This window comes from Podarcis erhardii (genome assembly GCF_964252035.2).
Source record: "Podarcis erhardii genome assembly, chromosome: 18".
Classification (NCBI taxonomy): domain Eukaryota; kingdom Metazoa; phylum Chordata; class Lepidosauria; order Squamata; family Lacertidae; genus Podarcis; species Podarcis erhardii.
The window spans coordinates 10,214,684-10,238,515 of record NC_138516.1 but is presented as its reverse complement, the minus strand read 5'-3'; the positions used below and the strand labels follow the sequence as shown (position 1 = coordinate 10,238,515).

General features: G+C 48.9%; 1 protein-coding gene across 1 annotated transcript in view; it reads right to left on the bottom strand.

Annotated features, from left to right (window-relative positions):
* Positions 1–23,832, bottom strand: part of ATP8B3 (ATPase phospholipid transporting 8B3) — a gene marked incomplete at its 5' end in the record, with an annotated part of 46,101 nt that overhangs the window by 20,984 nt on the left and 1,285 nt on the right. The window contains 14 exons of the mRNA XM_081845961.1: positions 390–502; positions 1,493–1,681; positions 5,748–5,904; positions 7,298–7,329; positions 7,806–8,014; positions 10,254–10,447; positions 11,714–11,802; positions 14,631–14,789; positions 16,743–16,825; positions 17,742–17,812; positions 18,516–18,588; positions 18,864–18,925; positions 20,341–20,439; positions 21,410–21,523. Coding sequence (XP_081702087.1) covers positions 390–502; positions 1,493–1,681; positions 5,748–5,904; positions 7,298–7,329; positions 7,806–8,014; positions 10,254–10,447; positions 11,714–11,802; positions 14,631–14,789; positions 16,743–16,825; positions 17,742–17,812; positions 18,516–18,588; positions 18,864–18,925; positions 20,341–20,439; positions 21,410–21,523 — 1,644 coding nt within the window. The remainder of the gene's footprint in view (positions 1–389; positions 503–1,492; positions 1,682–5,747; positions 5,905–7,297; positions 7,330–7,805; positions 8,015–10,253; positions 10,448–11,713; positions 11,803–14,630; positions 14,790–16,742; positions 16,826–17,741; positions 17,813–18,515; positions 18,589–18,863; positions 18,926–20,340; positions 20,440–21,409; positions 21,524–23,832) is intronic.

Sequence of the window (23,832 nt, the reverse complement as noted above, 5' to 3'; positions counted from 1 at the left end):
AGCAGGACTAAGCCGCTTCTGGTGAACCAGAGCAGTGCACGGAAATGCCGTTTACCTTCCCGCCAGAGCGGGACCTACTTATCTACTTGCACTTTGAGGTGCTTTCAAACTGCTAGGTTGGCAGGAGCAGGGACCGAGCAACGGGAGCTCAATGGGATTCGAACCGCCAACCTTCTGATCGGCAAGTCCTAGGCTCTGTGGTTTAACCCACAGCGCCACCCGCTGAGACTCCTTCGGGTAGTGATAAAGCGAGATATCAAATCCAAACTCCTCTTCTTCTTCTTGAGGTCAGCCAGCCAGCTGGGAATTCGAACCCTGGCTGTCCAGATCGTAGTCCGACACTCGGACCACTAAGTCACACCAGCTTCCACCCGCTTGCGAAGACTTACGTCCAGAGCCTTGACGGTGCATCCTTCAGTCACACGGTCCCTGTGGAGTCTCTCCAGGATTACAGTGTCCGCCCCTTTGGTGTAAAGTTTGATATGGCCTTCAGGGTCCCGCACTGTGGGGTGGAGAAACAAAAAACCCTTAAGTTGAGAGAGAGAGAAAGAGAGAGAGAGAGAGAGAGAGAGAGAGAGAGGAGGAGGAGGAGGAGAGAGGCATCATCTGTTTACCAAAGGTGGCAAACCTCAGACCGTCCCGGATGTTCCTGGACTCCATCTCCCATCATCCCTGACCGTTGGGGCTAATGGGAGTTGTAGTCTGGCAACATCCAGAAGGATGAAGTTTCCCATCCGTGAAAATGTGCTTGGACTACTGCCATGCGCTCTATGTGAGGCTACCTTTGAAGGTGACCCGGAAACTACATTTAATCCAGAATGCGGCAGCCAGACTGGCAACTGGGAGCAGCCGCCGAGACCACATAACACCAGTCCTGAAAGGCCTACCATATTTTTTGCTCTATAAGACCCACTTTTTCCCTCCTAAAAAGTAAGGGGAAATGTGTGTGTGTCTTATGGAGCGAAGGCAGGCTGCGCAGCTATCCCAGAAGCCAGAACAGCAAGAGGGATTGCTGCTTTCACTGCGCAGCGATCCCTCTTGCTGTTCTGGCTTCTGAGATTCAGAATATTTTTTTTCTTGTTTTCCTCCTCCCAAAACTAGGTGCGTCTTGTGGTCTGGTGCGTCTTATAGAGCGAAAATATGGTACACTGGCTCCCAGGATGTTTCTGAGCACAATTCAAAGTGTTGGTGTTGACCTTGAAAGCCCTAAACAGCCCAGTATCCCTGAAGAAGCGTCTCCACCCCCATCGTTCAGCCTGGACACCGGGGTCCATCTCCTGAGGGCCTTCTGGTGGTTCCCTCCCTGTGAGAAGTGAGGTTGCAGGGAACCAGGCAGAGGGCCTTCTTGGTGGTGGCGCCCGCCCTGTGGAGTGCCCTCCCTTCAGATGTCAAGGACCCTTATGGATTTCCATATGGGACAGCGGCCGATGATTTTCAGGGTCCCCTTTTCCAACTCTACGATTCTGTGATTATGGGCCCACAAAACACTGACCCACAATGGACATCCGTTTGCGGACGCTGTTGAAGTCCAGAAGGGCCAGCACCTTGTAGGTTCGTTCCACTCCGAGCTCGCTGATGGTGACCGTGTCCTGCGTTCGAGACAGGAAGACATAGCCCAGGTTCCTGGCCGCAGTCACCAGGGCTTCCTCGTCTGGCGAAGCGGCTTGGTAGACCAGCTGATCTATGAGAAATTCGGGAGGGAGGAGAGCAGATGGTCATTGCCAGAATCACCCCAGCCCCTTTTGCCCAGATCGATCACAAATCCATGAGGCTGGATAATGTCTTTCTTCTTCTTTTTTTACAAAAAACATTCCCCCCCCCCAAATTTATTTATTGGGTTTTTCAGACTGGAATTTTACAACATAGAAACTACCATTTGTTGTTGTTGTTAAGTCGTTTAGTGGTGTCCTCCTCTTCGTGACCCCCTGGACCAGAGCACGCCAGGCCCTCCTGTCTTCCACTGCCTCCCGCAGTTTGGTCAGACTCATGTTTGTAGCTTCGAGAACACTGTCCCACCATCTCGTCCTCCGTCGTCCCCTTCTCCTTGTGCCCTCCATCTTTCCCAACATCAGGGTCTTTCCCAGGGAGTCTTCTCTTCTCCTGAGGTGGCCAAAGTCTTGGAGCCTCAGCTTCAGGATCTGTCCTTCCAGTGAGCACTCAGGGCTGATTTCCTTCAGAATGGAGAGGTTGGATCTTCTTGCAGTCCATGGGACTCTCAAGAGTCTCCTCCAGCACCACAATTCAAAAGCATCCATTCTTCGGCGATCAGCCTTCTTTATGGTCCAGCTCTCACTTCCATACATCACTACTGGGAAAACCAGAGCTTTGACTATACAGACCTTTGTTGGCAAGGTGATGTCTCTGCTTTCTAAGACGCTGTCTAGGTTTGCCATCGCCTTTCTCCCAAGGAGCAGGCGTCTTTTAATTTCGTGATTGCTGTCACCATCTGCAGTGATCATGGAGCCCAAGAAAGTAAAATCTCTCACTGCCTCCATTTCTTCTCCTTCTATTTGCCAGGAGGTGATGGGCCCGGTGGCCATGATCTTCGTTTTTTTGACGTTGAGCTTCAGACCATATTTTGCGCTCTCCTCTTTCACCCTCATTAAAAGGTTCTTTAATTCCTCCTCACTTTCTGCCATCAAGGTTGTGTCATCTGCACATCTGAGGTTGTTGATATTTCTTCCGGCAATCTTAATTCCGGCTAGGGATTCATCCAGCCCAGCCTTTCGCATGATGAATTCTGCATATAAGTTAAATAAGCAGGGAGACAAAATGCCGCCTTGCCGTACTCCTTCTCTTCTCCTGAGGTGGAACAACCAATCAGTTGTTCCATATCCAGTTCTAACTGTAGCTTCTTGTCCCACATAGAGATTTCTCAGGAGACAGATGAGGTGATCAGGCACTTCCATTTCTTTAAGAACTTGCCATAGAGCCATTCATTTCCTGGCAGGGGGTTGGACTCGATGGCCCTTGTGGTCTCTTCCAACTCTATGATTCTATGATTCTATGATTCATTCCAATGGATCTGGTTTTTGTTTTGTTTTTACATATATTTGTGACTTCTGTGATTTGTCCCCACAAAACACTTCATCGCAGTTTCTTCCTATCTATTCAAAGGGCCTCTGCTGCACGATACCAAATGTAATAATTCACTGATCAATTTATCTATGTACTGGCTCACTGAGAAAACTTCAGAAATTCATATAGACCTGTGAGCTCAGCTACTCAGCAGCCCCTCTGCCTGAGGGATAATCCCTGGCCTCCTGATACCTGAGTGCCAGACAGGTAGCCATTCCAGAAATAACAAACCCAGATGAAGACAAACCCAGATTCACTTGGCTAGGAAACAGGGAAATGTAAATATCTCTTTTGTTACACTTGATGATCTTTTTCAGCTTCTGCCTCCTGGTAGAAGGTACAGGGTTATAAAGACTAGGACTAGTCGCCTAAGAAGCAATTTTTATCCAAATGCGGTTTTGGTTTTAAACGCAGTGTAAGGTAGTCTCTGTGGGAGTGTATATTATTTAATTATTGGGTATCAGAGTTTTTAGGGGGTTAAGCAGGCTGGGATAGCTGGGATAGCAGGGTTGTTGGTTTCTGAATGTCTGGGACAATGACAATAAAGATTATCGTATCGTTTCATATTGATGGGTTTTTGGTGGAGGGCAAGGGGAACCCTGGGGCAGGGTCCAGGATGCTCAGATTATGGCCACCAGACCTCCCCTTTCATGATGTAACCGTGATGTATGAGTGATGTAGTTTGGAGGGGGATGTAACATGGGGATTAGCAGCTAATAAAAGTTTGGGGGCTCTTATGTTTCGGGTTTCCATCTTGTTCTACCTGGTGGCAGGTGGGAGTCCTGTCGCAACAGTCTTCAATAAAGACCAAGCTGACTGGCTGCTGTTTCGCTCTGGTATTCCTGGCTGGTGTCCTTGTTTTTTGGTCCAGGGGAGCTCTCAGATTTCTCCATTAACAGCACCCACAAATTTCGGCTCCAGGGCCTAGGAAACCCATGGTTGCGGGGCCAACCAAACCCCTGGCTCAACGTTTCTGCTGAACTTTGCATTACAAAAGCAACAGAATTGCCATTCAAAACAGAAACAAAAGGGGCAGTGTCCGTAAAACGCGCTGCAAACATTTCCTCTTCTGGCTGCAAAACAAATGTCTTTCTCCACCGCAGCCGGGACCAAATCCCATCTCGTTGCCAGGCAGAGGTGCCGCCCTGCATTTTTCCCGTTAATGACTTAACGGGTCACGCAATGGAATTAGCTCGACAAGGAAAGGATCTGCTTACATTGGGCTGAGTACAATAATTAAAAGTTTTAAAAACACAAACAAATCCTTAGTATCAAGCTGTGGTTTCTGGCATCCATCCAGATTCCTGTGGGTATTGTCATGGGAAAGTAAGGATAACAGCACCGCTCAGGTGTCAGAGAAGCTGAAACAACAGCTAGCGAGAGCCAGAAATCTTCCAGAGACATGCACTTCCTCAAAGAGGATTCTAGTCCTCATTATTCTATGACTTTGTTTACTTCCTGGTAGGGTATGGAACGAGCTGCACATTATATCCCATTTCAACCTTCCTGACCCTCATTCATAGACCTAGAGTTTATTTCACACTAGGGTTTATCTGAGCAGGGAATTGCACCCCAGTTCCGCCTTGCTGGGGGACGCGGGTGGCGCTGTGGGTTAAACCACAGAGCCTAGGACTTGCCGATCAGAAGGTTGGCGGTTCGAAACTACCCGACACGGTTTGAGCTCCCATTGCTCGGTCCCTGCTCATGCCCACCTAGCAGTTCGAAAGCACGTCAAAGTGCAAGTAGATAAATAGGTACCACTCCAGCGGGAAGGTAAACGGCGTTCCCGTGCACTGCTCTGGTTCGCCAGAAGCGGCTTAGTCCTGCTGGCCACATGACCTGGAAGCTGTACGCCGGCTCCCTCGGCCAGTAAAGCGAGATGAGCACCGCAACCCCAGAAACGGTCACGAATGGACCAAATGGTCAGGGGTCCCTTTACCTTTACCTTACTCAGCCTTGCTGGCATTCAGGCAATTTTTAAAAAAATGCAGTATAAACACCGACAGTTGGGAAACACTGGCCTGCGAGCGCTCCAGTTGGAGAACAGCCTTTCCCAAAGGTGTCGTGGGCTTTGAAGACACTCGAACTCAGGACGCAAGGGAGAAACGTGCTAAGAGGAAGGCACACTTGGCAAACCCTCACCGGGGTCAACTCCAGCCTGGAAACCAATGTCCCCACTGTGGAAGGACGTGTGGGTCCAAAACTGGCCTCTACAGTCACTTACTAAAACCGTGTTTATGGAAGATCTTACTCGGCTACGAGGGACCGGCAAAGAAATTCTTTGCACGCTTGGGTGAAACATTCTCCTTCTCATGAAACATTCTCATGGAGTCTCCTTCTTTGGAGGTCTTTAAGCAGAGGCTTGACAACCATATGTCAGGAGTGCTCTGATGGTGTTTCCTGCTTGGCAGGGGGTTGGACTCGATGGCCCTTGTGGTCTCTTCCAACTCTAGGATTCTATGATTCTCACGAAAACACGCACGCCTTTTGACCTTTTCAGGGCCTTCTCAGTGGTGGCGCCCTCCCTGTGGAACGCCTTCCCGTCAGATGTCGAGGAGATAAACAATTATCTGACTTTTAGAAGACACCTGAAGGCGGCCCTGCTTAGGAAAGTTTTAAACGCTTGCTGTTTTATTACACTTTTATATTAGTTAAAAGCAGCCACTCACTCTCTTTCTCCTCAACCATGACGGTGTGGCAGATTGCCAGGAGACGCATGAATTCCTTCACCATGGGGTCGTCGTTTCGTCGGATGTTTGCCAGGAGCTGCTGGTCGTAAAATTCCAGCTTACTATCCAAGTACTTGTTCCACTTCAAATCAGTCTCCTGGAGAGGGGAAGAAGTGAAGTTAAGAGGTTAATGACGAGGAAGAACCCTGGGGAAGCTGCAAACCATCAGATTCCATCTTCACACACACTCAGGTCAGAAACAACAACAATTTATTATTTATACCCCACCCATCTGGCTGGGTTTCCCCAGCCACTCTGGGCGGCTTCCAACAGAATATATTTAAAACACGATAAAACATTAAAAACTTCCCTAAACAGGACTGCCCTCAGATGTCTTCTAAAAGTCAGATAGTTGTTTATCTCCTTGACATCTGAAAGGAGGGCGTTCCACAGGGTTGGCGCCACCACCAAGAAGGCCCTCTAACCCTGTAACCTCACTTCTCGCAGGGAGGGAACCACCAAAAAGCCCTCGGAGCTGGACCTAAAGTGTCTGGGCTGAACGATGGGGGTGGAGACGCTCCTTCAAGGATTCTGGGCAAAGGCCGTTTAGGGCTTTCAAGGTCAGCACCAACACTTTGAATTGTGCTCGGAAACGTCCTGGGAGCCAATGTAGGTCTTTCAAGACCGGTGTTATGTGGTCTCAGCAGCCGCTCCCAGTCCCCAATCTAGCTGCCTCATTCTGGATTAGTTGTAGTTTCCAGGTCACCTTCAAAGGCAGCCCCGTGAAGAGCGCATGGCAGGAGTCCAAGCGGGAGATAACCAGAGCATGCACCACTCTAGCCAGACAGTCTGTGGGCAGGGAGGGTCTCATCCTGCGCACCAGATGGAGCTGCCCTGGGCACAGAATTGACCTGCGCCTCCATGGACAGCGGTGAGTCCAAAATGACCCCCAGGCTGCGGCACCTGGTCCTTCGGGGGCACAGTTACCCCATTCAGGACCAGGGAATCCTCCACACCTGCCCCCCCGTTCCCCAGAAACAGTCCTTCTGTCTTGTCAGGATTCGACCTCAATCTGTTGGCCGCCATCCATCCTCCAACCGCCTCCAGACACTCACACAGATATGCAGCTGCTCGTAAACTTTTGGAGAAGAACGTTTCCACACTGTGGGCCTTGTGGTAAGAGAAGATTCCCACACTCCAGAAGTCCAATATGTCAATAGCTCCCATGTGCACAGACCTCTCTCATGTGGCAACAATGGCTCGGTTAGCACATAATGCTAAGCCATGGTTTGCTTAGCAAACAGCAGGTTAACCAGGGTTTGCTTCCCAGGCAGTCTTGCTTCCTGTTTTGTCGTTCGGGGCACGACGTTCAAACAATACCTGGCAAACTGTTGACAGCAAACCATGGTTAAGCTGCTGGGCTCACATGCCATGAGAAACCATGGTTTTAATAAACCATGGAATGAGAAACCCTGGTTTGGGGTGCAATCATAAAGCAAACCAATCTCTTGAGGAACTCATGTAATTTACAGCAAGAATATGCAACTTACCATGGACTTGTCTTGGGCGCTGTTCTGCGAACCTGCAAATATTTCCAAAAGGAAGAATCAGAAATCAGGAAGACCAAAATGTTAATAAGGAATGGGGGGAAAACTATAACTTATCTTAAAAACCATTGTAAAACGGTTAAAACGGTTAGCAGAATTGAAAATATCACTTGTAGTTTAATGGCGAATTTTGGACACAACGGAGAGGTGAAAAGATTCTGAATCATCGTAAAAGATGAGGAAATGATTCGCAACAGGACCCAAAAAAGGGGAAGAGGAGGGAAGTCTGGGAGATTCCTCGGAATCTTGTTTTGAAGTTGTAAGTTGGACTTTAAAATTTGAATTTGAAAAACCAAATAAATGATTTTTTTAAAAAAGAGTGTGCAAAAGCTACCCTGGCGCACAAAAGGTTAAAAAAAATGCATTTGTCGCCCTGCCCATTCTGAAGCTTGCCTAGAAAGAAATGTAGGACTTTTTCCTAAATCCAAGTGAGATCCCAATGGGACTTTACCATATATCACCCCGTTGATACAACATTTCTTGAAGGTCATGATGTTCTGGGTCAATGTCCCCGTCTTATCCGAGAAGACGTATTCTATCTGCCCCAGCTGGTCGTTCAGACTGGTGCTCCGAGCTTTCGCTGGCATGTCCTTCGGAGCATAGTACATTTCCCTGTCCCAGTTGATGAAACAACTGTTGACCAGGTATATGAATTCAAACCTGCGCCAGGGAGAAAAAAATCCACAATCACTGAACAGCCAAAGAAGACTTTTGTGGCTTGTGGAGCAATGCTGGAACTACCTACTGAACATCAGAATGGTCCTCCTAGCTTGTGGACTCCCCTTCTCTTTCCTTGGAGGTTTCAAAGCAGAGGTCCTGACCTGGATGCTTTGGTGGGGTTCGACTAGATGAACCTTGGGGTCCCTTCCAATTCTACAATTCTACGATTCTGCAATCAGGGCCTTTCTAAATCCAGCATCCAGTTGTCACTGTTGCCACTCTCCCACGGTCTTCTGGCAGTTCCCTCACTTCAAGAAGCGAAGCTACAGGGAACCAGGCAGAGGGCCTTCTTGGTGGTGGCACCCGCCCTGGGGAACGCCCTCCCAGCAGATGTCAAGGAAATACAGTGGTGCCCCTCAAGACGAATGCCTCGCAAGACGAAAAACCCGCTAGACGAAAGGGTTTTCCGTTTTGGAGGCGCTTCGCAAGACGAATTTCCCTATGGGCTTGCTTTGCAAGACGAAAATGTCTTGCGAGTTTTTCCGACTCCCCCCCTTTCCCCCCCTTTTTCTAAGCCGCTAAGCCGCTTATCCGCTTATCCGCTAAGCCGCTAAAAGCCGCCAAGCCGCTAATAGCGCTAATCTGCTAAGCCGCTAATGGGCTTGCTTCGCAAGACGAAAAAACCGCTAGATGAAGAGACTCGTGGAACGGATTCTTTTCGTCTTGCGAGGCACCACTGTAAACTATTGTCTGACTTTCAGAAGACATCTGAAGGCAGCCCTGTTTAGGGAAGTTTTTAACGTTTGATGTTTTATCGTGTTATTAATATTCTGTTGGGAGCCGCCCAGAGTGGCTGGGCGATGGCCGAATTTTCACAGGAGAAATGTTGGAGGGGATGGAATAGGACGTCCCTATTTTCATGGGAGAAACATTGGAGGGGATGGAATAGGACGTCCCCATTTTCAGGGGAGAAACGTTGGAGGGGATGGAATAGGACGTCCCTATTTTCAGGGGAGAAACGTTGGAGGGGATGGAATAGGACGTCCCTCTTTTCAGGGGAGAAACGTTGGAGGGGATGGAATAGGACGTCCCTATTTTCATGGGAGAAACATTGGAGGGGATGGAATAGGACGTCCCCATTTTTAGGGGAGAAACATTGGAGGGGATGGAATAGGACATCCCCATTTTTAGGGGAGAAACATTGGAGGGGTGGAATAGGACATCCCCATTTTTAGGGGAGAAACATTGGAGGGGTGGAATAGGACGTCCCTATTTTCATGGGAGAAACATTGGAGGGGACGGAATAGGGCATCCCTCTTTTTGTGGAAGAAACATTGGAGGGGATGTGGCACAACTCAGTTCCTGTACCACCCTTCAGTCTGTGGGGACCTTGCTGCGACTGACTAAGGAGCTATCCAACGAGGAACGTTATGCTCCCAGGAAAAGTGGTATACAGTGGTACCTTCAGACCACAGATGCTTCAGGTTACAGATGCTTCAGGTTACAGACTCCACTAACCCATAAATAGTACCTTGGGTTAAGAACTTTGCTTCAGGATGGGAACGGAAATCGCGTGGCGGCAACAGAAGGCACTATTAGCTAAAGTGGTCTTCAGGTTAAGAACGGTTTCAGGTTAAGAACGGACCTCCGGAACGAATTAAGTTCTTAACCCGAGGTACCAGTGTACAATGATCGTGCCGATTTTAATACCTCGTAGTACAGACGACACCTATATCAGACACCTCTTAGCTGACAAAGAGACCGAAATCAACAGGCCTGTGGCAAAGTACTGTTACATTGCAACAAGAGTAAGATGAGCAATGATGTCAGCAACGGAGTTTAAATTGTAAACATCGAAGGAACGATAATAAACAGTAGTGACATTTGAATTGAATTTTTAAAACCTTAAAAGCCGAAACTTGGTCATAAATATAAGCACCAATTCTGTGAATTGGCTATATTTCCACTGTTATATGTAGCTCAATACTACTTATAATGTCATATTTTTATAAACTGTTTTCTGGTCATTGACCGTATTAAAGATATTTGATTTTGAATGGAATTGTAGAGTTTCCAGCGGCTGTAGAGTCCAACCCGCATTGTCCTCGTTGGCTGACCCTATACTCCCGCCAACCAGTCAATATGGGCCCACAAGTGAGACAGTCCATGCTGAGACACGGTCCTCTTGTGCCTCTCCGATCACAGCCGCCCGAGGAAGAGGAGGAGGCTGACGACTTACGTGATGAGCATAGACATGGGGATGACCAGGCTGAGGAGGATGAGGAAGCCCCAGAAGGCAAAGAAGGCGTACTGGATGGAGCTTGTGGTGCTGTAGAAAGCAAAGAGGTAGGCGTGCTGTTCCCGGAACCTCTCAGCAGAGACTCCGGAGCCGACCGCCAGCCCGAAGGAGATGAGGAAGAGTGAGGTGGTGATCTGCAGAGAGAAGCGAAGAAGGGTCAGCCCTTCGTGGGGAGAAGACTCTGGGCCAGCCACTCCCAACTCCAGACCCTCCAAGCCCCCCCAGTTTTCCCCTCCAAGCCCCCCAGTTTTCCAAGGACAGTCCCGGATTTACAGAAGCTGCCCCAGTTTCTGATTTTATCCTCACCCTCCCAACTGTACGACCTGGGTTATGAAGGCGCCCAAAAGACGTTAAAGCAAAGATTATGGGATAATGCACACAGTGACTTGCGATCACGATCACACGCAGTCTGTAGTCCGCTGGCAGTAGGGGTGCAATATGGGCCTGTCTTTAAGTTAACACCTTACATTGAAAACCTGACAGTACCAAACTATCGAAGGCTTTTCACCAAAGCCAGACTAAACGTCTTTCCTTCTGCAGTGTTGAGAGGAGTTCCCTGCCAGGACAGACTTTGCTCGTTTATGGAATCAATGCTCAAGACATTGATTCCATAAAACACATTTTGTTGCATTGTGCAAAATATGAGCAAGCCAGGGTTGAACTGATATTACCCTTGCTGGTACCTTTCCCGGGAAAATCAGAGGCTCACTATGTCAGGTTCCTATTGGAAGACCGGACAAATGCTAGAACATTAGCAGTGGCCAAGTTTTTATCGGTGGTTGCAAGAACCAATGATCCCTATCTTTTGAACAAAATGCTTGTTTAACCTGGAGGTAGGCTGTCTGAATTGTGTATTGCTTGGTAACGATTTGTTGGGTCTCTGGACCGTAATAAAGATTGATGATGATGATGATGATTTTATCCTGGAATGTCCCACTTTTCCTTAGGACGTCACTATTTCCATTGGCAAATAATTGGGCGTTTGGTAGGACGTCCCTATATTCACTGGGGAAATGTGGGATATAGCGATTCATGATAAATTAACATGTGCTATTAAGGTAAGAGGGAGAATACACCAGAGAAATGATTCTGAGGAGATATGGAACGTGTTCGTAGAATTTCTACTGTTAAAACGGAAAAGGGGTCAAACTGTCGCAAGAGGTGTTGAAATTTTGGGAGGTTGGATAGTTACAACAGAATGGTCTCGGTGGTGGAATGCACATTTTTATTCTTCTTTATTTATGATTATTACTTTGTAAAAAGAAGAAGAAAGAAGAGAAGAGAAGAGAAGAGAAGAGAAGAGAAGAGAAGAGAAGAGAAGAGAAGAGAAGAGAACTTCCAGCTCCCATGGGTGAGGAGATAGACACAAATATCAGGGAGGGACAGCCAAATATTTTTACCAGTAGCACCAAGCGATCCATCAGATGGCTGAGTTTGGTCTTCTTCAACTTGATTTTCCCACAGTTTTTCATGATTTTGGAATCGAAGCCTGCGGGGGAGAGATGTTTGAATACAATTCTCTGATGAAAATAGGGACGTCCTATTCCATCCCCTCCAACGTTTCTCCTGTGAAAATAGGGACGTCCTATTCCATCCCCTCCAATGTTTCTCCCCTGAAAATAGGAACGTCCTATTCCATCCCCTCCAACGTTTCTCCCGTGAAAATAGGGACATCCCATTCCATCCCCTCCAACGTTTCTCCCATGAAAATAGGGACGTCCTATTCCATCCCCTCCAAAGTTTCTCCCCTGAAATATGGACGTCCTATTCCATCCCCTCCAACATTTGTCCTGTGAAAATTGATTGCAAAACTAATGAAATGTATAAACTTGAAAAGTAAAAAATGAAAACTTAAAAAACAAAGAGAGGATGCAGAAGGCTGGAGAGGAGGGAGGCCAAAAGGCAGAGATGAGTTTGGCTGGGGAAGAGGCACAAGCATCTCCCCTCTTTCTGTGACAACCTAGAACCAGGAGAGGCATGAAAAGGGCGGAGGAGACGTTGGCTGCATTCAGGTGCAGTCTCCGATTGCTTGGGAAAAGCCCTGGGGAGGAGGCAGGGACTTTTGATTTCCGCAACTGATGTTCATGGAGGAAAGAGGTGCTCTGCTCATTAGGCCTGACATTCAGCCAAGTCTGTGGAGGTTGTGTTTTTGCGAACTCCGTCTTTGCACTGTGCAACTCCAACTCCAAGAAAGCAGGTAGCGCTTGTGACTTTGGGAGCACTCTAGCAAGCTCATTGGGATGCGAATGGCGCTGTGGGTTAAACCACAGAGCCTAGGACTTGCCGATCAGAAGGCTGGCGGTTCGAATCCCCACAACGGGGTGAGCTCCCGTTGCTCGGTCCCTGCTCCTGCCAACCTAGCAGTTCGAAAGCACCTCAAAGTGCAAGTAGATAAATAGGCACCGCTCCGGCGGGAAGGTCAACGGCGTTTCCGTGCGCTGCTCTGGTTCGCCAGAAGCAGCTTAGTCCTGCTGGCCACATGACCCGGAAGCTGTACGCCGGCTCCCTCGGCCAGTAAAGCGAGATGAGCGCCGCAACCCCAGAGTTGGCCACGACTGGACCTCATGGTCAGGGGTCCCTTTACTTTTTAGCATGCTCAGTGGAAGAGTGGAAATGGACGATGGGAGTTGTAGTCCCACAATGATAATTATAATAATTAATAATAATTTGCAGGGCGGGACTTTGGCTACCTCGGACCAACACATCTACTTCTTTCTCCTGTGTGTGTCAAGAAACCGTGTCAAACCGGCTCGTAATCTTTCCTAAACTGCCTCCGAATTGCTGCTGCTGTTAACCGGCGTGGCCAGAGATCTTTCATGAGATTAGGCATCACTAAAGGCCTTGGGGAAACTGGTACGGCGAGTTTCTTAATGCTTCCTGCTTTCAGAAGTCAGCCCAGGGCAGAGGGTTGAGAAGGGAAAAGGAGGAGGAAGAATAGAGCCTTTATGTTGCGGAATTTCGGCACAGGAAAAGGCGTTTCGGCAACGTCTGTTGCAATGCTCAGCTCAGGATAGGCACACCGACATTGTAGCATCGCCAGGGCCCTAACTTTATATATGTTGTTGTTGTTTAGTCGTTTAGTGGTGTCCGCCTCTTCGTGACCCCCTGGACCAGAGCACACCAGGCCCTCCTGTCTTCCACTGCCTCTTGCAGTTTGGTCAAACTCATGCTGGCAGCTTCAAGAACACTGTCCCACCATCTCGTCCTCTGTCGTCCCCTTCTCCTTGTGCCCTCCATCTTTCCCAACATCAGGGTCTTTTCCAGGGAGTCTTCTCTTCTCATGAGGTGGCCAAAGTCTTGGAGTCTCAGCTTCAGGATCTGTCCTTCCAGTGAGCACTCAGGGCTGATTTCCTTCCGAATGGAGAGGTTGGATCTTCTTGCAGTCCATGGGACTCTCAAGAGTCTCCTCCAGCACCAGAATTCAAAAGCATAAATTCTTCGGCGATCAGCCTTCTTGATGGTCCAGCTCTCACTTCCATACATCACTACTGGGAAAACCAGAGCTTTAACTATACGGACCTTTGTTGGCAAGGTGATGTCTCTGCTTTTTAAGATATATATAAAGTATTTCTGTACTTTCACAAAATATCAGGGCTGGGCGTAGATTGTAGCCAACTACGCTCAACTCACAGCAAACCCTTTGAAATAAATGCATCTAAGTTAGCCGTGTCCATTCATTCCTACTCTGCGTAGGGACGAGGGGGAGAATCTGGATGGGGGCAAATCTAGCAAATTCTCCCTTTCTGAAACGAAGTGAGATCTGCCCCTCCTTTTGAAATTTGCGCCAATCCGAATTTTGCGATGCACCTCTCCAAGCCACTGACGTTTACGAAATGTGTGTTGTTAAGAAAAAGCGTGCTTAAAAAGGAATATACCAGCATGAGCAGGAATGCCTTATATTTGCAGGAATCCCTTGCAATAAAAACTTTAAAAATCTGTACGTTGCATAACCCTCTTTTGAAGTCGGTGAGCATCGCTGCTCCCTATGGAAGTGAGTTCCACAGGTTAACTTGCACGAAGGGGTTTCTCTTAGCTGCCCTGAACCTTCCAAGGGAAGATGGGTTTTTAAGGTGGGCGTTTTCTCTGGAGAAACGTTGGAGGGGATGCAATAGGACGTCCCTATTTCCAGGGGAGAAACGTTGGAGGGGATGGAATAGGATGTCCCTCTTTCCAGGGGAGAAACGTTGGAGGGGATACAACTCCTTGTGCCAGTTGCTTTGAATATTTTGGGGACCCTCTGTGAGAAAAGCGCTGAACAAATCGAAAGCAACGAAGTAGGTAGATGAGGCCGTGCTGCAAAGGCAGGGCTCAGCTCACCTGCGTAGATGACGAGGCCATAGCAGGCCTCTGTGTTGCGCACCTTGCAGCCCCGCAGCAAGACTTTCTCACTGTCGAGGGAATATTTCTCTCCGCGCCAATCCAACGTCCCCACAAAACTGTGCATCCGGCTGTTTGGCTCCTCGCAAGTGATTACCCCTGCGGAGTTTAGAAAAAGGAGAGGCGAAAAATTAAGTTTTGTCTTTCTGCTGCCCAGAGACGCCCTCCTTCACTCTGCAACATGCAACCACTAATAATAATAATAATAATAATAATAATAATAATAATAATAATAATACAGTGGTGCCCCGCAAGACAAATGCCTCGCAAGACGGAAAACCCGCTAGACGAAAGGGTTTTCCGTTTTTCGAGGCGCTTCGCAAGACAAATTTCCCTATGGGCTTGCTTTGCATGACGAAAACGTCTTGCGAGTCTTGCGAGTTTTTTCCCTTTCCCCCCCTTTTGCTAAGCCGCTAATGGCCGTGCTTCGCAAGACGAAAAAACCGCTAGACGAAGAGACTCGCGGAACAGATTATTTTCGTCTTGCGAGGCACCACTGTAATAATAATAATAATAATTTATACCCCGCCCATCTGGCTGGGTTTCCCCAGCCACTCGGGGTGGTTCCCCACCGATCATCTTCCAAGGCCCTCCTTCGTGTGCCACCTCCTTGAGAGGTCAGGAGGGTGGCAACATGATAGCGGGGCCTTCTCTGCAATGGCTCCCCATCTGTGGAATGTTCTCCCAGGGAAGTTTGCCTGGTGCCTTCATTATACACCTTTAGGCACCAGGCAGAAACATTCCAGGCCTTTGCTTGATCTTATTGACATCCAGCACCCTTTTAGAATGTGGCTCTTTTGCGGGGGTTATTGTTTTTGCTTTGATTTTATATATTATGATCTTGTTTGTGAACCGCCCTGAGACCTCTGGGTAGAGGGCAGTGTATAAATTGAATATATTATTATAATTACCCAGACACTTAGGTTCAGTGCCAAGGGCCTTTTGGCAGTCTCCTCACTACGAGAAGCCAAGTTACAGGTAACCAGGCAGAGGGCCTCCTCGGTGGTGGCGCCCGCACTGTGGAACGCTCTCCCACCAGATGTCAAGGAGATAAAGAACTACCAGACTTTTAGAAGACACCTGAAGGCAGCTCTGTTTAGGCAATCTTTTAATATTTGATGCATTACTGTAGCTGGGGAAGCCCAGCCAGATGGGCGGGGTATAAATAAATTATTATTATTATTATTATTATTATTATTATTATTATTATTATTATTATTATTATTTGGCTATGAGTGATTGCCAAAGATGATGATGATGATGATAATGATTAGACTTAGTTGGACAAAATATTGAGTTTAAGAAAACCACAAAGCAGAAAACACACGCACACACATTTCAAGGAATCGACGATATAAAGCGCTAAACACCAGTGGAAAACTTTTGAGAACGAAAAGTTGTCGTTTAGTCGTTTAGTCGTGTCCGCCTCTTTGTGACCCCCTGGACTAGAGCACACCAGGCACTCCTGTCTTCCACTGCCTCCAGCAGTTTGGTCAAACTCATGTTGGCTGCTTTGAAAACACTGTCCCACCATCTCGTCCTCTGTCATCCCCTTCTCCTTGCGCCCTCCATCTTTCCCAACATCAGGGTCTTTTCCAGGGAGTCTTCTCTTCTCCTGAGGTGGCCAAAGTCTTGGAGCCTCAGCTTCAGGATCTGTCCTTCCAGTGAGCACTCAGGGCTGATTTCCTTCCGAATGGAGAGGTTTGATCTTCTTGCAGTCCATGGGACTCTCAAGAGTCTCCTCCAGCACCAGAATTCAAAAGCATCCATTCTTCGGTGATCAGCCTTCTTGATGGTCCAGCTCTCACTTCCATACATCACTACTGGGAAAACCAGAGCTTGAACTATACGGACCTTTGTTGGCAAGGTGATGTCTCTGCTTTTTAAGATGCTGTCTAGGTTTGTCATTGCTTTTCTCCCAAGAAGCAGGCGTCATTTAATTTCGTGGTTGCCGTCACCATCTGCAGTGATCATGGAACCCAAGAAAGTAAAGTCTCTCACTGCCTCCATTTCTTCCCTTTCTATCTGGAGCTCCTGGTGATTGACACTCACCGTCAAAGTCAGCCATGCTCCTATCGTTGGTCAACTGCTCATGTGTCACCAAGAGAGCTTGCCGGTACTTCAAGTTGGTCTCTCTGCGAAAGAAGGATGGAGAGGGAATTTATCAGTGGGGGGAAACCGCAGGCCGTTTGTGAACGATGAGCCTATTCATTTATAAAGGTAAAGGGACCCCTGACCATTAGGTCCAGTCGTGGCCGACTCTGGGGTTGCGGCGCTCATCTCGCTTTACTGGCCGAGGGAGCCGGCGTACAGCTTCCGGGTCATGTGGCCAGCAGGACTAAGCCGCTTCTGGCGAACCAGAGCAGCGCACGGAAACACTGTTTACCTTCCCGCTGGAGCAGTACCTATTTATCTACTTGCACTTTGACATGCTTTCGAACTGCTAGGTTGGCAGGAGCAGGGACTGAGCAACGGGAGCTCACCGCGTTGCGGGGATTCGAACCGCCGACCTTCCGATCGGCAAGCACAGGACACTCAGTGATTTAGACCACAACTAGACTAAAGGTAAAAGTAAATGGACCCCTGACGTTACGTCCAGTCGTGGCCGACTCTGGGGTTGCAGCGATCATCTCGCTTTATTGGCCGAGGGAGCCGGCGTACAGCTTCCGGGTCATGTGGCCAGCAGGACTAAGCCGCTTCTGGCGAACCAGAGCAGCGCACGGAAATGCCGTTTACCTTCCCACAGGAGCGGTACCTATTTATCTACTTGCACTTTGACGTGCTTTCGAACTGCTAGGTTGGCAGGAGCAGGGACTGAGCAACGGGAGCTCACCCCGTCATTGTGGGGATTCAAACCGCTGACCTTCCGATCTGCAAGTCCTAGGCTCTGTGGTTTAACCCACAGCGCCACCCGCGTCATCCATTTATAGGGATTTGTTTATAGGGGAAATTCACACGGGTAGAGGGAGGTGCGCAGAGGAGCACTCAACCCCAGCCCTGAATGGCAGCGATGGCGTAAAAAGAAGAAAACGACATAAGAAGCAGCCTTACCCGTCAATGTCCATCGTCTCCACGTAGCAGAGGCTGTTTGGCTCTGTGCTGGAGAGCAAAAGGAGGTCCGCCTGCGGAAATCAAGAGCAGAAGACCTAAGCCAGGCTCCCTGGTGGGCTGAGCCGTTGCACATAGCGCAGGGGGGTTGGGAACTATCTGCCCACAGACGGGCCGGTTGGGCCAAGGCAGCCATGGACCTCTTTCCCAGAGTCAATTGAGGCATCCTTTCAGCCATCCACCAAGAAAGGGAGGGAGGGAGGGAGGGAGGGAGGGAGGGAGGGAGGGGAGAGAGAGAGAAGGAAGGAGGGAGGGAAGGAAGGAAGGGGGGAGAGAGAGAGAAGGAGAGAGAGAAGGAAGGAAGGAAGGAAGGAAGGAAGGGAGGGAGGGAGGGAAGGGAAGGGAAGGGAAGGGAAGGGAAGGGAAGGGAAGGGAAGGGAAGGGAAGGGAAGGGAAGGGAGGGAGGAAGGAAGGAAGGAAGGAAGGAAGGAAGGAAGGAAGGAAGGAAGGAAGGAAGGAAGGAAGGAAGGAAGGAAGGAGAAAGGAAGGGGAGGGAGGGAGGGAGGGAAAGAAGGAAAGGAGGGAGAAAGGGAAGGAAGGGAGGGAGGGAGGGAGGAGAAAGGGAGGGAGGGAGGGAGGGAGGGAGGGAAGGAAGGAGAAAGGGAGGGAAGGAAGGAAGGGGGGAGAGAGAGAGAAAGAAGGAGGGAAGGAAGGAAGGAAGGAAGGAAGGAAGGAAGGAAGGAAGGAAGGAAGGAAGGGAGAGAGGGGGGAACTTACAGGCACAATGCTGTCATTACGGAGGCAGACGATATCACCCACGCAGATATCCCGCCATTTCTTCTGGATGAAACTGGGTTGGAGGGAACAAGGAGAGAGAATCAGCTGCCTTCAGGAACCAGCCGTGCACACAAAAGGGAAGAGGCTCATGCTGTGGCTTGACACCCTCCACCCCCCTCTTGCCGCAGAGGACCTCCGTGGGGCTGAGCAGCTGTAAAGGAGAGCGAGGGTGAAGGGCAGGGGCTGGTCCCCTCTCAGAGGCAGTCAATGCCCCCTGAAATGCCAGCCACTGGGGGCCTTCCCCTGACGGGCACCTGGCAACGCAGAAGACCCCTCCACTTCTCTCACCTTTTCCCCGTCAAAATCTCGCAGGGGCGGCTGTTGATCTCCCAGTCGCTATGATGACGGCCCTGCGGAGCGAAAGGAGGAGAGAAAAACGGTTATTTCCCTTGCCAGTACTATATAAACAAGGGACGCGGATGGCGCTGTGGGTTAAACCACAGAGCCTAGGACTTGCCGATCAGAAGGTCGGCGGTTCGAATCCCCACGACGGGGTGAGCTCCCGTTGCTCGGTCCCTGCTCCTACCAACCTAGCAGTTCGAAAGCACAAAGTGCAAGTAGATAAATAGGTACCACTCCGGCGGGAAGGTAAATGGTGTTTCCATGCGCTGCTCTGGTTCGCCAGAAGCGGCTTAGTCCTGCTGGCCACATGACCCGGAAGCTATACGCCGGCTCCCTCGGCCAATAAAGCGAGATGAGCGCCGCAACCCCAGAGTCTGCCACGACTGGACCTAATGGTCAGGGGTCCCTTTACCTTACTATATAGACATACAGGCCAGGTTTATCCTGCCTGCCCTACATAAATTCCCAGGACGTGCAGACTAACAACAAAAACAACCACAACTTATTATTTATACCCTGCCCATCTGGCTGGGTTTCCCCAGCCACTCTGGGTGGCTTCCAACAAAATATTAAAATACAATAGTCTATTAATCATTAAAAGATTCCCTAAACAGGGCTGTCTTCAGATGTCTTCTATAAGTCTGGTAGTTGTTCATGTCCTTGACATCTGATGGGAGGGTGCCACCACCGAGAAGGCCCTCTGCATGGTTCCCTGTAAAGTCGCTTCTCGCAGGGAGGGAACCGCCAGAAGGCCCTCGGTGCTGGACCTCAGTGTCCTGGCTGAACGTTGGGGGTGGAGACACTCCTTCAAGGGTACTGGGCCATTTAGGGCTTTCAAGGTCAGCACCAACACTTTGAATTGTCCTCGGAAACATACTGGGAGCCAATGCAGATCTCTCAGGACTGGTGTTCTGTGGTCTCGGCAGCTGCTCCCAGTCCCCAGTCTAGCTGCCGCATTCTGGATTAGTTGTAGTTTCCGGGTCACCTTCAAAGGCAGCCCATTGCAGTAGTCCAAGCGGGAGATAACCAGAGCATGCACCACTCTGGCAAGACAGTCCGTGGGCAGGTGGGGTCGCATCCTGCTGACCAGATGGAGCTGCCCTGGGCACAGAATTGACCTGCGCCTCCATGGACAGCTGTGAGTCCAAAATGACTCCCAGGCTGCGCACCTGGTCCGTCAGGGGCACGGTTAACCCATTCAGGACCAGGGAGTCCTCCACACCTGCCCGCCCCCTGTCCCCGCCCCCCAAACAGTACTCCTGTCTTGTCAGGATTCAACCTCAATCTGTTAGCTGCCACCCAACCTCCAACTAAAAGCACTAAAAGCCCTGTTCCTATATTGTCTAAAAAGGGAACCCTGATAAGATTAAATTTGCAGGGGAGAGATCTATGAGGGGTCCTCAACATGCCAACCCATACTTACAATGTCATCGATCAGGTCTCGGACGCCTCTGATGGAAAGCAGGAGCGTGAGGGGGAAGAGGAGAGCGAACCATGGAAGCGTGGAGATTTGGGGAACAGTCTGAAACAGAAGACAGGCCAAGAACAATGACTATTCGGAGATTTCTTACAATGGTGTGGAACCCAGTTCAGCTGCTGATTGATTGACTGGGTGACTGCGGAAATGGATAAAAGGCCCCCATTCAAACAATTACCATCATCAGTCCAGGTAAGTGGGGGGAATTAGTTTTAATTTTTATCATCTACAATACTGTGTTATTTAAACCACAGAGCCTAGGACTTGCCGATCAGAAGGTCGGCGGTTCAAATCCCCGCAATGACGGGGTGAGCTCCCGTTGCTTGGTCCCTGCTCCTGCCCACCTAGCAGTTCGAAAACACGTCAAAGTGCAAGTAGATCAATAGGCACCGCTCCGGCGGGAAGGTCAACGGTGTTTCCGTGCGCTGCTCTGGTTCGCCAGAAGCGGCTTAGTCCTGCTGGCCACATGACCCGGAAGCTATACGCCGGCTCCCTCGGCCAGTAAAGTGAGATGAGCACCGCAACCCCAGAGTCGGTCACGACTGGACCTAACGGTCAGGGGTCCCTTTATCTTTACCTTTACAGCACATTGACTATTGCTTTCATTCTATGGATCAATGGTTCTTGTTAGATAGTAAAGTTCACGTTAAATGGCTGTTTTTAAAAGTCTGGAACGGATTAATCCATTTTGCCTTACTTCCTATGGGAAAGTGCGCCTTGGTTCTGGAACGCTTTGGTTTTGGAACGGACCTCCAGAAGGGATTAAGCTTGAGAACCAAGGTACCACTGTACTTCCGGGTTTGTGGCATTCGTAAACCGAAATGTTCGTCAACGGAGACGTTCGAAAACCAAGGTACTGCTGTATTTTACATCTATTTCTTTTAAGATCTCCCAGTCTTGATGGTTGAAGCAATAGGTACTAGGGGTCACTGACTGACACGCCCCCCCCCAATGGGTTGCCCCAGAATTCCTCTCTGGGACACCCCCGTTCCCAAATACATGAGAAGCCCCTTACCTGCAGGAGGATGATGAAGATGAAGTATAAATTAACCAGCCGATGAAGCTGTTCGTACAAGTTGAGCGGGAGAAAAGTGAGGACATTATACTTGGCCGTCTTAATGCCGTTGCCCTGAAAACGAAGGTGGAAGGACAAAAAAAATAAAAATAAAGGTGTGTGTTCTGAGACTTATTCGAGTTATCAAATCAGTTGGGGGAACTGGGGAAAAACTGTGCGCTCCCAAAATCCACCAGAAGGAAGCAGGAACGGGATCAGCAAGTTGTGTTTGCTTAGCTCTTCGAAACTGACGGTTGCAATCGAAATTATTCAACACCCCCATGGCAAATCAAAATTTGCAGACTTTCTGCTGTTCATCATCATAATTTATCACAAAAAGCACAACTGGGACTGCTTTCACGGGAATAAAATAGACATTGAAAGCAGTGTAGAACAACAGCTGAAAGATTAAAATCTAGGATAAGCACATAAACACATAAAGACCTAAAAATTTGGGCTACCGTACAAATTGGCCCTGGAGGCCGACTTTGACTGTTTTTCTTGCAAACTAATTTATTTGGGGGGGGGGTCTGCGCCTGCAAATCTGCGCGTAGAATCTAGCGACCAACCAGGTCGTCTTATGGTCTTTGCCTAAGAGGAGAAAATTGTGTACCCAGTCATAAAAGGGACAGACTTTCAGATGTTTGCGAGGAGACAATCCAAGTTGCGTTTTCTGCTGAATTTTGGGGAAACGGCTCAAAGCGTTCCATTGCGTCCAACTGTTTCAATGGCTTCTGTTCGATTTACTTGTTGCAAACAGCTGAGTCTGTAAATTTAGATAATTAACCTGATTTGCAATGGGTTTTTTTTAATCATTTCGATTGCGACTGTACATATCAGCACCTTGCAGCTCTAAAATGAGAGAAGGCAACTAATATTGAGAAGTTAGTGGATTCTCTCCCCAGGGAGGTTTGCCTGACGCCATCATTATATATTTTTAGACACACCGTGAAAAACTTTCCTCTTCAACCAAGCCTTGGTCTGATTAATATTCAATGTGTCTATGGGAAGATGGAAGGTATGGTTTTGCTGTTTCGTTTTTACTTATTTACTTGTTTTTATCCTGTATTTTATTCTGCAAACCACCCTAAGAACTTTGGATGAAGGGGAGATAATATGCAGTGCTTTTTTCTAAAATAAAAATTTGGGGTACTCTCATTTTGACTTAAGAAAACCACCGTTTTATAGTTCAAATGGGGGGAAATAAATATAGCAAAAGGCTGCCATCGGGCGTAGCACGGAACTGGCGATTCACTGTGCTAGAGAAGAAACAAAAAATTTAATTTTGTTTAGTTTCTTCTCCCGTTAGATTCGCAAAATGTTTAGGGGCATGCGTGCCCTTGCATCCCACCAGAAGAAAAGCACTGGGTATATGAATCTAATAAATCAATAAATCAATATTGGGAGGACAGTGGGAGGGCGGGGGTGGGGGGGTTCCCTGGGTCCTGAATGGGGTAACTGAGCCCCTGAAGGACCAGGTGCGCAGCCTGGGAGTCATTTTGGACTCAGCGCTGTCCATGGAGGAGCAGGTCAGTTCTGTGTCCAGGCCAGCTCCATCTGGTACGCAGGATGAGACCCTATCTGCCTGAGGACTGTCTCACCAGAGTGGTGCATGTTCTGGTTATCTCCCGCTTGGACTAGTGCCATGCCCTCTACGTGGGGGCTACCTTTGAAGGTGACCCGGAAACTGCAGCTAATCCAGAACATGGCAGCTAGACTGGTGACTGGGAGCGGCCGCCAGGACCACATAACACCGGTTCTGAGAGATCTGCATTGGCTCCCAGTACGTTTCCGAGCAAAATTCAAAGTGTTGGGGCTGACCTTGAAAGCCCTAAACGGCCTCGGTCCAGTATCTCTGAAGGAGTGTCGACACCCCCATCATTCTGCCCGGACACTGAGGTCCAGTCCGAGGGCCTTCTGGCAGTTCCCTCATTGCGAGAAGTGAGGTTACAGGGAACCAGACAGAGGGCCTTCTCAGTGTTGGCGCCCGCCCTGTGGAACACCCTCCCTTCAGATGTGAAGGAAATAAGCAGCTATCCTATCTTTAAAGACATCTGAAGGCAGCCCTGTTTAGGGAAGTTTTTAATATTTAACGCTGGACTGTTTTTAACACTTGATTTGGAGCCGCCCAGAGTGGCTGGGGAAACTCAGCCAGGTGGGCGGGGTATAAATAAATTATTATTATTATTAAGGATTTTGTTACTGCAGGTTGCCTAACGCTTAGGCCGACCCCTTCTAGAACCGAGTCATGTTTTGTCCTAGCTGCAGTGAATCTGCTGCTTAAGAAAAGGAAATATACCGTATTTTTTGCTCTATAAGACGCACCAGACCACAAGACGCACCTAGTTTTTGGAGGAGGAAAACAAGAAAAAAAATATTCTGAA